The following is a 16350-nucleotide window of genomic DNA, read 5'->3' as shown; positions in this document are numbered from 1 at the left end:
TGCGTTTCGTCAGTTTGACGTCATCAGGAGCCAGGATTTGGGTTGAATCGCATTTCTGGCAGTTGGAACGCACAGCATTCCGGAAGTGGACCGCGATCTCGGAACGTATCGGTTCTCACTACTGATATTACCTGGAAAGAAGCTGCTCCTTCTACTGGCCTCTAGAGGTCAGTAGAAGGAGCTGTCAGCTCCGAGCGCGTAGCCTGCTCTTGCTTTCCAGTGTTTGCATCTAGCGTTCCAGACTTCCCGAACCGCAGCGGTGACGTAACATCTGCTTCCGCGTTCCACGCTGGTTAGTGTGGAAGTACGTCATAGGACATCTAGCTATTTACCTCCTGTGGTGTTTGGGGTGGGTAAAGCCCACAGGACCACCACAGACACCTGGATCACACATCATGATGAGCCTAGATTGCTTTGCACTCCTGTAAGTGTTTTTAATCCTGTACATTAAATGTTACCTTTTCTGTTTCAATGATTTTTATTGAAGTTTTCAAGACAGACAAACATTAAAGATCTTTAACAGTATTGCATAGAGCTGCATCATTACACAAAGATATTGGAAAGAGTATTTTTCCCATCTAGCCTGCACCTCTATTACTGCACTTTACTCGAAGAACCATGTCAAGTAAGAAGAAGATGCACCAAATAAAATTCCTGTAACATGTAAGTGGCACAAGAGAGCTGTCGGTGTCTCCATCGCTTCTCAAAAAAAAAAAAAAACTAGATGGGGAGAGAGGAAGGACTACAATAAAATGGCTATATGGCCGATGTCCCCTTTCCCAACCTTGGTGGAATCAGAGATCCGGTACCACTAACCACTATTTAGGCCACTTAACCACTTAAGCCCCAGAAGATTTTACCCCCATTCCGACCAGGGTTTTTTTTGCGATTCAGCACTGCGTGACTTTAACGGACAATTGCGCGGTCGTGCGACGCTGTACCTAAACAAATTTGACGCCCTTTTTTTCCCACAAACAGAGCTTTCTTTTGGTGGTATTTGATCACCTGTGCGATTTTTATGTTTTGCGCTATAAACAAAAAAAGAGCGTCAATTTGCAAAAATAACAATATTTTTCACATTTTTTTATATGAAATTCCCCAAAAAAAAATATGTAAAAATCAAAATTTTTTAACATTTTAGGCCAATTGGTTTTATGCTACATATGTTTGGTAAAAAAAATTGCAAAAAGCATATTTTGATTGGTTTGCGCAAAAGTTATTGCGTTTACTATCTAAGGGAAAGATTTTTGTCATTTTTGGTGTTTTTTTTTTTAACACGTAATGGCGGCGATCTGCGATTTTTTGCGGTACTGCGACATTGCGGCAGACAGATTGGACCCTTGACTGACATTTTTGACACTTTTGGGGTTACGAGTGACATTACTACAGTAATCAGTGCTATACATATGCACTGTTACTGCAAAATGACACTGGCAGGGAAGGGGTAACTTTATTGGGGAAGGGGGCGTGGCCGGAACTCGGATGTGAAAGCAGCGCGGCTCCGGAGCTCTGTCCTATATGCCCTGATCCTTCCGTGATCCTGCTGGAACCCGACATCCTACTCACCTGATTCCGACGTCTCCTGTCTCCTGATATCCCGGTGCACCCGCGGCGATGGTCAAAATCGGTCCTCCCGGTCCAGAAGCACTCGGTGTCCGCCCGCCGGACCTCACGCTGCCACGATCCCAAGATGGCGCCGGCCCGGCGCGTGCTGCGGGCCCTTCCTCCCAGATCGCTCGCTCCTCGGCTGTGCGGATGGCATCGGCCTCTGTGGAGGGGGAAGCGATCTCTCCTGGATCGTCTCGGCTGGCGGTGACTGTAAGTGATGCTCTCTCTCCTCCCCTGGGCTCCCCCGTACCCTCGGAGCCTGCTCTATCTGTGGATAGGCCCGAACCTACCCTGTCTGCCATAATGGACGCTATCCAGCACTGTCAGACCTCGCTTGCCTCACAGATTGAGTCTGTACAGATGGACATGTCGTTTCTCAAACAGGATGTGCACAACCTTCGCCACAGGGTGGGCAACGCGGAGCAGCGTATTAGTGACATGGAAGATGCCCACCGCCCCATGCAGTCCACTGTGTCAGAGTTACAGAGGGGCCATGTCGCTACTACAGACAAGCTAACGGACATGGAGGACCGCCTCAGGCGCAATAATTTGCGTTTTTTGGGCTTTCCGGAGGGATCGGAGGGTAAGAATCCTGAATCATTCATGGAACATTGGCTTATCGATACTTTTGGGAAGGAAGTTTTCTCCCCCTTGTTTGCCATTGAAAGGGCGCATAGAGTGCCATTGCGCCCCTTGCCGCCCGGGGCCCCACCCCGTCCTCTTCTCATCAAGCTCCTGCACTTCCGTGATAGGGAGGCTGTGCTCCGGGCCTCTAGGGACAAGGGCCGAATCCTGTATAATAACCACGCTGTATCTATCTTCCCGGACTTCTCTGCTGCGACCCAGAAACAGCGGGCCTCCTTCATGGCAGTTAAGAGGAGACTGCGGGATTTACAATTGCCGTATAGTATCCTGTACCCGGCTCGTTTGAGGGTCATCTATCAAGGTAAAGCCCACTTTTTTCAGGATCCTCAGGACGCTGCGCAGTGGGTGGATTCCCTGGGACGCCGCTCCCCTCCCTCCCAGGATCATAGGTCTCCTCGTCGGTGATCGCTGGCCTGTGTCTTGCTACTGCTGCTAGGTTTCCCTTTCTTCCTCCTGGATGTCGTTGGGATGCACCGTTATACTCTATGATCCTTCTTACAACTCTTTTTTGTGATTGTCGGGTGTCCTCCTGAATGGGGGGACCCTCCTTGTTCCTCTGGAAGGGCATTTTTGGGGATGGTTGCTCCCCTTCACCCCCTTTTTTCCTTTTTTGCTACCATTCCTGTCTGCTTTAGGACGAGCAGATCCACGTTTCCCTGAACTACACTGTTTTTTGGTTATGGGATTTCAAGCTCTCAACTGTTGGGGACTGAGGGCCGGGTGGGTTAGGGTGGGACGGGTGTTGGGTTACTACTGTTTTTGTGTTTCTCTGGGATTGTGGGGGTCTCTCCCCCCTTTTTTTGATTTGCGTTTACTCCGTCATGTCTTCTTGGACTCTTATCAGGGATTTTTTTTACGCCTAGGTGCTACGATTTTTATTTCTGCCTTGCTGTACTTGATAATATTTAGGTTCTTGTCTGTGCCTTCTCCTCCTATGCATATTGCCTGCCAGTGGTTTTGCCTGCCATATTGTGAGGTCTTGGTGCTCGGGGGGGGGCCTCCCCCTTTTTTGGGACCCCCCCGGTCACCAACGCTGATTTTTAACATCTCTCTATGTCTACTCTCCGTTTAGTCTCTTGGAACGTCAGGGGGCTAAATTCTAAAGTCAAGCGTTCTCTGGTTTTCGAATATTTAAAACGTCATAGCCCACACATTGTTTTATTGCAGGAAACCCATCTCCAGGGGTCCAGGGTGATGGCCCTAAAGAGGGCACATGTGGCGTACGCGCTACACTCTACGTATTCCTCGTATGCTCGAGGTACTTCGATTCTAATTGCAAAATCAGCCCCTGTCACCATCAAGCATTTGAAGACTGACCCTTCGGGGTGTTTTATTATTCTTGTCTTCGAATTTCTGGGTAAGCCATATACCCTGGTTAACGTTTATGTCCCTCCGCCGTTTACTAGACAGTTTTTTGACCGTATGCTGGGTCTGGTCTTGGAAATGGCTGAGGGTCCCCTTATTATGGCGGGTGACTTTAATACGGTCCTCGATGCTGCTCTGGACAGGTCTGGAGCTGTCTCCTCCGCACCAACTCCTTTATGCTCCTACTTGGACAAATTGGATCTCCTGGACGCCTGGAGATGGAAACATGGGGGGATTACTGAGTATTCCTGTTATTCCAGCTCCCATAATACATTGTCCCGCATTGATCTCTGCCTGCTCCCTCGGGAACTGCTAAGTCTTCTTTCGGGTATCAGGTATCTGCCCCGCGCAGTATCGGATCACTCCCCTTTACTGGTGGATCTCGCCTTGGGGTCCCCCCCTAATTATAAACTCTGGAGGCTCAGCCCCCTGTGGCTGGCGGACCAGGCAGTGACTGACCAGGGGTTGGCGGAGATGAATTCATATTGGGCACTCAATAAACAAGCTGGATCTGCATTGTTGACCTGGGAGGCCTTTAAGGCGACCATGAGAGGTACCTTTTCGTCTGCCGTGGGCGGTGCCAGGAAGGCTCGCCAGACTAAGTTGGTTGACGCCGAACTGGCGCTGCATGCGGCTGAACGACAATATACTGATGACCCTACTCCCCAGCACCATGCCTCTTGGCGGGCCAGGGCTCGGGACTTGGATCTGGTGGTTGTGGAGCGTACACAGAAGAAACTCCTTTATCAAAATCAGCGCATTTTTGAACTGGGCGATAAGAACAGTCGCCTCTTGGCTTATTTGGCTAGGCCGGAATACCAGCCCTGTGTCATCCCTCGGATTACCAGCCACGCCGGTGTCATTGTGGAACAAACCCCCGATGTTCTGGCCAGTTTTGTTGCTTTTTATTCCTCCTTGTACCAATCTAGAGCTCATTATACCATTGTTGAACTTGATGATTTCTTATATGATATTACTTTGCCTAAGTTGTCGGCCGGCCAATCTAGTTTTCTGGATTCGCCCCTGACTGCGGATGAGATAAACAAGGCCCTAGCCACTTTCGCACACAATAAGACACCTGGCCTGGATGGTTTTCCTATCGAATGGTACTTGCACTATAGAGAATTGCTGGTCCCCCATTTACTGACTGTGTTCAATTGTGCTCTGAAGGAGGGACGTCTGCCACCCTCTATGACAGAAGCTCTCATTGTGCTCATCCCCAAGCCACGTAAAGACCCCCTTCTCTGTGAGTCATACCGACCGATCTCGCTTATTAATACTGATGTCAAGATTCTCGCCAAAGTCCTCGCGAGGCGTCTGAATACGGTTGTCACGGACTTGGTGGGTGCGGATCAGTCGGGATTTATTCCTGGCCGTTCTACATCGATCAATCTGCGTAGACTTTTTACTAACCTTCAGACGACTCATGCCTCTGTGGGGTCCAGGGTCGTTGTGACCCTGGACACTCATAAGGCTTTCGACTCCGTGGAATGGCCTTATTTATTGGAAGTGTTGGCGAAATTTGGCTTTGGGCCCGGATTTATAAATTGGGTCCGCCTTCTGTATTATCTACCTCGTGCTCGTCTTCGGGTGAACGGTTTTGTGTCGGACCCCTTTCCCATTTTTCGGGGCACCAGGCAGGGATGTCCGCTATCTCCGCTGTTGTTTGCCCTGGCCATTGAGCCCTTGGCTGCGCAGATCCGCCTTTGTGAGGGTATTGCGGGCTTTGTGATCAATGGCTTGGAAGAAAAGGTCTCCCTGTACGCGGACGATATGTTGATATATCTGGCGGATCCCTATCACTCCCTCCCTATTCTGTTGAATGTTATCGAACGCTTTGGTCACTTCTCTGGTTTCAGGGTGAATTGGAGTAAGTCCACGCTGTTCCCCCTGGATCCCCAGGCTCTGCCCCCTTCCCTTGCCTCTTGTCCCCTCCAGGTTGTGGATCGGTTTCGATATTTGGGGATTGAGATTCAGCTCCCCTTGTCTCGATTCTTTTCCAACAACCTGGATCCCCTGGTTGCCCGTCTTAGGTCCTCACTGCGGCTTTGGTCTACGCTTCCCCTCACGGTGCTAGGCCGGATTAATATTTTTAAAATGATTTTTCTCCCCCGTTTTTTGTATGTGCTCAGCCATTCCCCGGTATATGTCCCTAAGCGCCGCTTTCAGGCCATTGACTCGCTCCTGACTTCCTTTATTTGGGGGGGTCGGGCGGCGCGTGTGGCCAGGGATGCTCTGCAGCTGCCGGTTCTCGCGGGCGGGCTGGCTGCGCCTAACTTGCGTCTATACTACTTCGCGTCTCAATTGGCCCACGCTCATTGGTGGTTCCACCCGGAGGATGCTAATGCTGCGGCTTCATTGGAAGCGGCTATTTTCACCTCCTATGAGTCACTGCAAAACTTGGTACATCGAAGGTCCGTTATGGGCAGACCGAACACTGCTCTTGTTTCTGTCACCCTGCGGATTTTCGCAGCTGCGGCCTTGGATGGTTCCGACCCTCCGGAGCTGCATTCTCCCAATGCCCCCCTTTGGAGCAATCCGCGGCTGAGGGAGTTCTTTAGCCGGGATGATGGCCTTTTCTGGTCCCGCTTAGGGGTGAAATCTATTTCTCATTTGTATGTCCGGGGAACCTTCAGGTCCTTTGCGGACATGCAATCTACCTTTGGTCTGCCCTCCACGGCTTACTACCGATACTTGCAATTGAGACACACGGCGGCCGCACAGTTTGGCCTCCGTGATGTCTCGCTTGAACCGACCCCCTTGGAAAACCTTCTTTCTGACTCTTCACATGAGAGGCTGGTCTCTACATATTATACTCGACTTTTACATTCTCACTCCAAACGGCTCGCGGTGGTTGAGTCTCAGTGGCGGGAGGATATTCCGGAATTGTCGGATGAGGTGTGGCAAGACGTCCTTCCGGAACAAATACCTGTTGTTATCTCCTCTAGGGATAGGGTTATCCAATTGAAGCTTCTTTACAGGGCGTACTATACCCCAGTACTCCTGCACAAAATGGGTACATTGCCTTCTCCGTTATGCTCCAAGTGTAATGCTGCTGATGGTTCATTTTTTCATATGTTCTGGGACTGTCCGCCTGTCCGGGCCTTTTGGTCGGAAGTCACAGCTTTTATTGCAGATATCTCTCAGTTATCCAATATTTGTAGCCCCCTTCGTTGTCTGCTGGGTTATGTGGATGACGAGGACGTCCCTGCTCGTACTAAATTGTTTCTCCGCTTGACATTCTTTTATGCTAGGAAGACTATAGCTACTAGATGGAAGTCTACTGCTCCCCCTGACGTTCCATTATGGATTGCTCTCATTAATCAGGCATTGCCTCTGTATAAAATGACGTATGAGGCCAGAGGCTGCCCCAAGAAGTTCCGGAAAATTTGGTCTTTTTGGGTGGACTCTGACCGGACTGCTTCTTCAGTCTCTGACTAGGGTTTTGTACTAATGGTACGGCTGACAGCTATGTATGTTATTTTTGTCATGGCTTTTGTTGTGAAATGGAGTCTTGTGTGTGTCTTTTTTTGGCTCCTCAACTGACATGGTTCCGATTATTTCTCTGTTCTGTATTGTTTTGTTTGTTCAATAAAATACCTTTAAAAAAAAAAACTTTATTGGGGAAGAAGGGGTTAAGTGTGTCCCTACGGGCGTGCTTCTAATTGTGATTGGACATGGCTGCTGGTGTAGGAACAGTGATCAACGGTCCTACATAGTAGAACCGTATGATCACTATTCCTACACAGGGGAGAATGACAGGCGGCTTGTTTACATTAGCCGCCTGCCTTTCTCCCTTCACGGCGGACGATCGCGAGTGACCGGCGGACATCGGGTCCGCCGGTCACACGCATGGACTTCCCAGGGATCGAGCCAGGGCGGGCGCGCGCTCGCCCGCTATTGGCTTACATGCAAGTGACAGGCGAGTGACGTACCCATACGTCACTTTGCCTGGCCGGCAACCGGTTTTAACTGGGGGCCAACCCTTCAATGTTTTTTGTTCAGTGCAATACATTTAGCAACGTCTATCTCCCTGGTTCTACAGAGAGTACAGGAAAAGGAGTAAATGAAAAGAAAGAGAGAGTACTAAGCGAAAGAAGATGCACTCCATGATATTTACTCATCGGATCTCTGGCAGCTTACAAGGGGTCAGACAAGTATTTTCAAACAAAGCTTGTTTGTCTAATAAGATTGCTGAGAGGCGTTCGTTCACCATAATCCATGACAACTTGTTTTTCACCAAGTCAAAACGGATTGTACAGTAGGTGTCCTCCAGGACCTGGCTATTGCTAACCTGGCTGCAGTAAAAATGAAGGCTGAAAGTTTCCTGTCCGTCTTCATGTTGCTTCAACTGGGCGTCCCAGAAGAGCTTGCTGTGGCAATTTAATTAAATTCACCTGTGTAAGTGAGTAGATGAAATTATAAATACGGATCCAGAAGCGTTTTACTTTTGGACAGGACCACCAAGTGTGCATTTCAGACAAGGGATCCCGCGAGCAACATCCCTAAATCAGATAATATATTGCTGCAAGCACCTCACTTCTCATATAAGTGTAAATGGTACATAAATAGTAAAATAGTGCTGCGCAATAAATATCTAATTACCAATCAATGAATCAATAAGTAGAGATGGCAATAAAAAATTAGTGACATGTGTAAATAAATCAAATCAATAGCAAAAAATATTGTATATATAATAGTACAATCATAAAAAATCAATAAATGTATATAAATATATGTGCAAAAAATTATAAAACAATAAACACTCGGATAAAATGCAAAATAGTGTAAAGTGCAAAATCGAAAGTTCAATATAACAGTCCCAGTGATCAAAACATCAAACAAAAATTAGATAAATATCAATATTTGCTGGAAAGGTAGACCGATAAATGAATCCAATATGATAGTCTTAGTGATAATAGGTGATGAAGCAGATATCTTCTATAAGGGCTCAAGCCACCTGGATGTGGCCGGTGCTTCCCAAAAAGAGTGAGTGACCAGAGTGTCACAGATCAGCAACAACTGTGCACCCCCTTGTGAATGGGTGCTCACCTCAATGCAGACTCAATAAAGGTAGTCTGTTTTGGCACTTTTCCACTGCAAGTACCGGCTCGGCTCTACTCGGCCCTGCTTGGCCCGGTTTGCTTTTCCACTGCTGGTACCGCATGGTACGGTGTTGGAACGGTTCAGTACAGTACGTTATGGTTTGCTTTTCCACTAAAGTAGTACTAAAGTTAAGTGGGTGGGATAACAACGGGGTGGGTGGGATTCTCTGACCAATCAGTGGCTAGTAGTGACTGCATGCAAAGGATTGTGGGATATGGTACCTCTTAGAACCACAATCGAGTAGGTACTGTTTTTGAGAGCCGTACCATTCGGTTCCATGCAGTGGAAAAGCGCCGCCGTACCGAACCGAACCGTTCCTACACCGTACCATGCGGTACCAGCAGTGGAAAACCACAAAAGCGAGCCAAACCGTTCGGTTCCATGCAGTGGAAAAGCGCCATTTGTCTCCCATTGAGTAGAATCGGTGTCTAGACCAGCGAAGATGCTTCTCCGCTTTGGTGGTAAGGCTAAGGTTCAGTGCCGTGTGTGCTGCGTCGATCCTATGTTTTAGGTCTATCTGGAGGTTTTTCTTTTGTTGTAGTATCGTTTGTAGGTCATGTTCTTGTTGTTGTATTTCATGTATGCGTTTGGTCCTAGAAGCAAGTTGAATCAACTTGCCACGATTTGTGGCTTTGTGCACTGCCCAATTAATGCTTGGAGAGGTGTCTGTAGCTTGATACTCTATAAAATATTGGCGTATCGCCATTTCTACCTTGGCATAAATAGGAGGGTCATTGAGCAAAGAGGCCTTGAGACTCCACGTGGTGGGTTTCGGTTTAGTCCTTAAATCTGGGTTTCGGTTTGGTCCCTAAATCTGTGGCTGCTTTAGAAATAAAACAAGTCAATTTTTGACCAGCTTCAGACAGAGGTAAGGCAGATATTTGGGAGATAGAATTGAGATCTTAAATATGTTTTTGGCTTTGAGGCCCCTTTCACACTTGTGCGACTTGTCCTGCAACTTTGGACTGCAAAGTCACATGACAAGTCATACTCCATGATTTCCAATTCATTTTTCCAATCCTATTCATATCTGTGCAACTTCAAAGTTGTCCCTGCACTACTTTGGTCTGACTTTGATGCGGTTTGAGGTCCATAGACCTCAAGATTACACAGGCATTGGTTCAAGTCCTGTCAAAATCGCAGCAAAATTGTGCAACTTTTACGTCACACAAGTGTGAAAGGGGCCTTAGAAATACCTTAAACTCTGCCCTTCTTCTTTCAGGTGTCAATGAATGCTTGATCAACAACGGAGGATGTTCGCATATCTGCAAAGATTTAAAGGTGGGGCACGAATGTGATTGTCCAACTGGCTACAAACTAATAGACAAGAAGACTTGTGGAGGTAAGGGTCACACACTGTCCGGGGCATTTTTTAAAATTTTTCACACACCTTAAAATCAACATTTTTTGCTAGAAAATTTCTTAGAACCCTCAAACATTGTATTGTTTTCCAAAAGCAGAGGCCCTAGAGAATAAAATAGCGGTAATTGTCATTTTTTTTATGTTAAATGATATTTGCACAGCCATTTATCAAATGCAAATTTTCAGGAAAAATACACTAAAATAAATTTTAGTGCACACAAAGACAATATAATACCCAATTGTTTAGTATAAGTGCCGGTTGACACTAGTGCGGCTGCGGCGATCGCATGTAATGTCGGAGCGCACTGCTCCTTCATTACATGCGATCGGCTGTGCGGTGCGAGTTTAGCCATACACTTTGTATGGCTAAATTTGCACCGCACCCGCAGCAAAGACGCACAGGACCCTTTTTTGCAGCCGCATCAGGATCGGATCGCACAGCGGTTCACACTTGTGCGATCCGATCCTGTGCAAACTGTAAGATCGCACTGCGATATGCGATCAAACTGGGGGTGTCGTTAAGATTACATTGACACCCCCAGCGTATCGCATATGGCAGTGTGAACTGCCAGGGGTGCGTTTGCGATGCGGGAACAGGCTGCGAATAAGTGTGAACCGGGGCTAATATATTAAAGATGATGTTGCGTTGAGTAAATAAATACCAAATATGTGAAAACTGAAAATTGCATGCATCTGACAAATAGCAACAAATTACGGTACAAAAAATCTTTCATGAGCGATGCTCTAAAAGCTTTTACAGGTTATCGGTTTATTGTGTGAAATGCATGGGGGGGGGGGTCTTTTAATATATATATATATATATATATATATATATATATATATATATATATATATATATATATATACTGATATGGACTAGGTAATGTGTTGGGATCAAAAGTATGCCACATCGTTTGATGGAAATGAAAATTATCAACCTACAGAGGGCTGAATTCAAAGACACCCTGAAAATCAAAGTGAAAAAATGATGCAGCAGGCTACTCCATTTTGCTGAAATTTCATTGCAGCAACTCAAAATACTACTCAGTAGTTTGTATGGCCCTCACGTGATTGTATGCATGCCTGACAATGTTGGGGCATGCTCCTAATGATACGACAGATGGTGTCCTGGGGTATTTCCTCCCAGATCTGGACCAAGCATCACTGAGTCCCTGAACAGACTGAGGTGCAACCTGGTGGCGTCGAATGGACCAAAACCTAATGTCCCAGAGGTGTTCTGTTGGATTTAGGTAAGGCGAACGTGGGGGCCATTCAAAGGAATAAAGTCCTCCATCCTCCAGAAACTGACTGCAATCTCTTGCCAAATGAGGCAGGGCATTGTGGTGTACCAGGAGGAACCCAGGACCCACTGCACCAGCGTAGGGTCTGACAATGGGTCCAAAGATTTCATCCGGATATCTAATGGCAGTCAGGGTGCCATTGTCTAGCCTGTAGAGGTCTGTGCGTCCCTCCATGGTAATACTTCCCGAGACCATCACTGACGCACCACCAAACTGGTCATGCTAAAAAATGTTACAGGCAGTATAACGTTCTCCACGGCTTCTCCAGACCCTTTCATGTCTGTCACATGTGCTCGGGTGAACCTGCTCTCATCTGTGAAAAGCACAGGGCGCCAGTTGCGGACCTTCCAATTCTGGTGTTCAATGGCAAATGCCAATCGAGTTTCACGGTGTCGGGCATGGAACATAGAGCCCACTAGAGGACTTCAGGCCACCCTCATGAAATCTGTTTCTGATTGTTTGGTCAGAGACATTCACACCAGTGACCTGCAGGAGGTCATTTTGTAGGGCTCTGGCAGTGCTCATCCTGGTACTCCTTGCACAAAGAAGCAGATACTGGTCCTGCTGATGGGTTAAGGACCTTTCTGCAGCTCTGTCCAGCTCTCCTAGATTAACTGCCTGTCTCCTGGAATCTCCTTTATGCTCTTGAGACTGTGCTGGATGACACAGCAAACCTTCTGGCAATGGCACGTATTGATATGCCATCCTGGAGGAGTTGGACTGCCTGTGCAACCTCTATAGAGTCCAGATATCGCCTCATGCTACCAATAGTGACACTGACCCTAGCCAAATGCAAAACTAGTGAAAAACATTCAGAAAAGATGAATAGGAATTTTTTTTTATTGGCCTCCACCTGTAAAACCATTCCTGTTTTTGAGGGTCATCTCATTGTTGCTCACCTGGTGCCCCTGTTAATTTAATTAACACCAAAGCAGCTGAAACTGATTACCAAACCCCCTCTGCTACTTAACTGACCAGATCAATATTCCAGGAGAAGTTGAATTGACTTGATGTTCTGAATAAAAACTGTTCCTTTAATTTTTTTGAGCAGTGTATATACACACACATACAATATATACATACTGTGGTCAGAAAGTGGTAAAACAACAGGTCCATCATAAAAAAAAAACACACAGCACTTTGCCCATTGCAATTAATAAAGTTCTTCCTTTTTATTTCTAGCTGAAAAATGTCAGATTAAAACTTTTAAAGCAAGGTCCACTTATAATGTCCAGGCCACCTCCCACTTTAAAAAAACACTTGCAGAAGGTATGTGGAAATGTACCTGCAAAGAAAAGTAAATTTTTTACTTCTCTTTTAGGCTCCTTATACACTTGTGCGACTTATCCTGCGACTTGGGACTGGCAAAGTTGCATGGCAAGTCGTATTCCTTGATTTCCAATGAGTGCCATTCATATCTGTGCGACGTCAAGTCGCAACAACTTCAAAGTAGTCCCTGCACTACTTTGGCTTGACTTTGTTGCGTTTTGAAGTCCATAGACATAGACATAGGCATTGCTTCAAGTCCATTCAAAATTACTGTAAAATCACATGACTTTTAGGTTGCACAAGTGTAAAAGGGGCCTAAAGGGGACCTTGCATTGCAAGGCCCTATTTGAAGCCCACTTTAACCTTCAGTTTAAAGCGGAGTTCCAGCCACAAAATCGACATAGTCAATTTTGGGCCATCCGCTTGCTTTTCGTCACCTGAAAAATAAATGGATAGTTATGATTTTTTTTTTTGTTTACTTACCTTGTTATTGAAGAAAAATAAACTCCCCTTCCTTCCACTTCCTCCCTCTGTGGCCGCGGCCCACACCGTCACTTCCTCTTTGCACTGATTCCTGGGAGCTGAACGTCATCGCTCCCAGGAATCAATGCGCCTGCACCGGCCCCGCTCGTCAGTTCCGGTGCGGGCGAGTCATTCCCTTCTAAACAGCTTCTGGGCATGCCCAGAAGCTGTGGAGGGATGACGCGCCCGCACCGGAAGTGACGATTGGGGCCGGTGCAGGCGCATTCTAGGAGAAGAGGACACGGAAGAGGATGCGCTGGCTTCAGCTGCCCACATCCGAGATGGCAGCGCTGGAGAAGAAATTTTCAAGGTAAGTATTTCTTCTAAAAGGTAAGTGAGACCCGGGACAGTACAGAAGCTATCCATTGTGGAATGTACTAGCCCTGACTGTCCCGGGGGTATTTCTATTGAAAAAACTTTTTCGTGGCCGGAACTCCGCTTTAAATAAGCTAAATAATTCCAGATACATCAGAACAATTAGCAGAGCTCATGTTCCCCACTTATTGGAGAACTCTGGTTCTTACCCAGCGGGGGGGGGGGGTTGACCTCTGCAGAGAGACTACTGCTTCCCCATGGAGACTCTGCAGCATGCTGGGAGGGGATAGGCTTTTCCACTCAGGCCGTGCCTGCTTTAGAAAGAGAACTAACTCCAATACATTGAACACCTTTTATTTTAATTTTACCTGGAATGTATTCATCTGATTTATTCCAAAGTTTAATTGGGCTTAAGTTCCATTCTGACATTATCCAGTACAGGTTTGAAAATGAAACACTTTATTGGTTGCTATAGGCAAAGTGCTATTTTTTTTTTTTAATAATGGACCAGTTAATCAAAAAGAAAATTAAAGTTAATTCAATTTGCTAGTGGCAATGTACAGTTTTACGTCTTTTTACATGTTACCATTATCAGTCCTTGCATACGAACAGCTATGGAAATAGAAGACAAGTGTAGAACAGAGAACTCTGGCCCTCTTTTAGCCTTGAGAGAAACGATAATTGATGTAAGTTCGGTTTAGCAGATGTCCATTATATTCTACATATGGAATATTTACTGCAGGTAATTGAATTAATTCAATCATTACAACAATAACTCTTGTATGTACGCACTAAATGGAAACTGTCTCCTTGTGGTTACCCAGTTAACCTCTATAAATCTTTGAAAGTCTCTAAAAAGAAGTGATTTATAATACACACAGGCTAATAAAAGAAAAATACCAGTTAACATTGTGTAAAAAGAGTTATGGCTCCTATTCAGAAATCCATATCTGCACAGGGTCTGAGATTGCATATAGTGTCATCATTCAAGGCTGCTGGTTTTTGGGTTATCGGAAGCAGCTGGTAGTTTTGTTCTGTAGAATAGCTAGCCGAAAATTTGCTTTTTGGATAAAATGTTGTCGCCCAACTTCACAATAACACATTTGTCTTTGCAAAAAAGACAAGCCTAATCTTTTATTTTAAATTTGGTTAGAGCTGGAAACAGTTTGGAACTTTACTGGGTTTAGAGTGCACCACATGAAACATAAAGAGGTGCTGGGAATAGTCACACCTTGTATGTTAAATCAGTTAAAGGAAAAACTGCAAAAAAAAAACTTAGTGACCAGCCTCTGATACACAGAGATGAAAAAAAATCCTCCTACAGAAGTTTTACCTGTTTATCTGCAGCATCTCTTCTCTACAGCTATTCAAATTACACAGATTATACAGCTTGTCTGAGCTTTCAGAAAGCAGGGTGCGGGAGCTGAAGTTATACTCTGCAGAGGTCAGTGGGGAGAGCTCTAAGAGCTGATCGGAGAGTAGGGACCCCACCCCCTTTTACACAGCACACATGAACAGAGCTGAGGCTTTCAGTGGACAGAGCTCTAAGAGCTGATCGGAGAGTAGGGACCCCCCTTTACAAAGCACACATGAACAGAGCTGAGGCTTTCAGTGGGGAGAGCTCTAAGAGCTGATCGGAGAGTAAGGACCCCCCCTTTACACTGCACACATGAACACAGCTGAGGCTTTCAGTGGGGAGAGCTCTAAGAGCTGATCGGAGAGTAGGGACCCCCCCTTTACAAAGCGCACATGAACAGAGCTGAGGCTTTCAGTGGGGAGAGCTCTAAGAGCTGATCGGAGAGTAGGGACCCCCCCCTTTACAAAGCACACATGAACAGAGCTGAGGCTTTCAGTGGGGAGAGCTCTAAGAGCTGATCGGAGAGTAGGGCCCCCCCCCCCTTTACAAAGCACACATGAACAGAGCTGAGGCTTTCAGTGGGGAGAGCTCTAAGAGCTGATCGGAGAGTAGGGACTCCCCCCCTTTACACAGCACACATGAACAGAGCTGAGGCTTTCAGTGGGGAGAGCGCTAAGGGCTGATCGGAGAGTAGGGACCCCCCCCCCCTTTACACAGCACACATGAACAGAGCTGAGGCTTTCAGTGGGGAGAGCTCTAAGAGCTGATCGGAGAGTAGGGACCCCCCCCCCCTTTACACAGCACACATGAACAGAGCTGAGGCTTTCAGTGGGGAGAGCGCTAAGGGCTGATCGGAGAGTAGGGACCCCCCCCCCTTTACACAGCACACATGAAAAGAGCTGAGGCTTTCAGTGGAGAGAGCTCTAAGAGCTGATCGGAGAGTAGGGACCGCCCCCCCCCCCCTTTACACAGCACACCTGAACAGAGCTGAAGCTTTCAGTGGGGAGAGCTCTAAGAGCTGATCGGAGAGTAGGGACCCCCCCTTTACAAAGCACACATGAAAAGAGCTGAGGCTTTCAGTGGGGAGAGCTCTAAGAGCTGATCGGAGAGTAGGGATCCCCCCTTTACAAAGCACACATGAACAGAGCTGAGGCTTTCAGTGGGGAGAGCTCTAAGAGCTGATCGGAGAGTAGGGCCCCCCCCCTTTACAAAGCACACATGAACAGAGCTGAGGCTTTCAGTGGGGAGAGCTCTAAGAGCTGATCGGAGAGTAGGGACTCCCCCCCTTTACACAGCACACATGAACAGAGCTGAGGCTTTCAGTGGGGAGAGCGCTAAGGGCTGATCGGAGAGTAGGGACCCCCCCCCCCTTTACACAGCACACATGAACAGAGCTGAGGCTTTCAGTGGGGAGAGCTCTAAGAGCTGATCGGAGAGTAGGGACCCCCCCTTTACAAAGCACACATGAAAAGAGCTGAGGCTTTCAGTGGGGAGAGCTCT

General features: G+C 46.9%; 1 protein-coding gene across 3 annotated transcripts in view; it reads left to right on the top strand.

The window, feature by feature from the left end:
* LRP8 (LDL receptor related protein 8) overlaps window positions 1-16350 on the top strand; it is a 395061-nt gene that overhangs the window by 310636 nt on the left and 68075 nt on the right. For all 3 annotated transcript variants that reach the window (XM_082266025.1, XM_082266024.1, XM_082266023.1), the window contains one exon: window positions 9947-10066. In XM_082266025.1, coding sequence (XP_082122151.1) covers window positions 9947-10066 — 120 coding nt within the window. The remainder of the gene's footprint in view (window positions 1-9946; window positions 10067-16350) is intronic.

The sequence above is a fragment of the Pelophylax lessonae genome (assembly GCF_965119305.1).
Source record: "Pelophylax lessonae genome assembly, chromosome: 8".
Classification (NCBI taxonomy): domain Eukaryota; kingdom Metazoa; phylum Chordata; class Amphibia; order Anura; family Ranidae; genus Pelophylax; species Pelophylax lessonae.
This window is presented reverse-complemented; position numbering and strand designations above follow the sequence as displayed.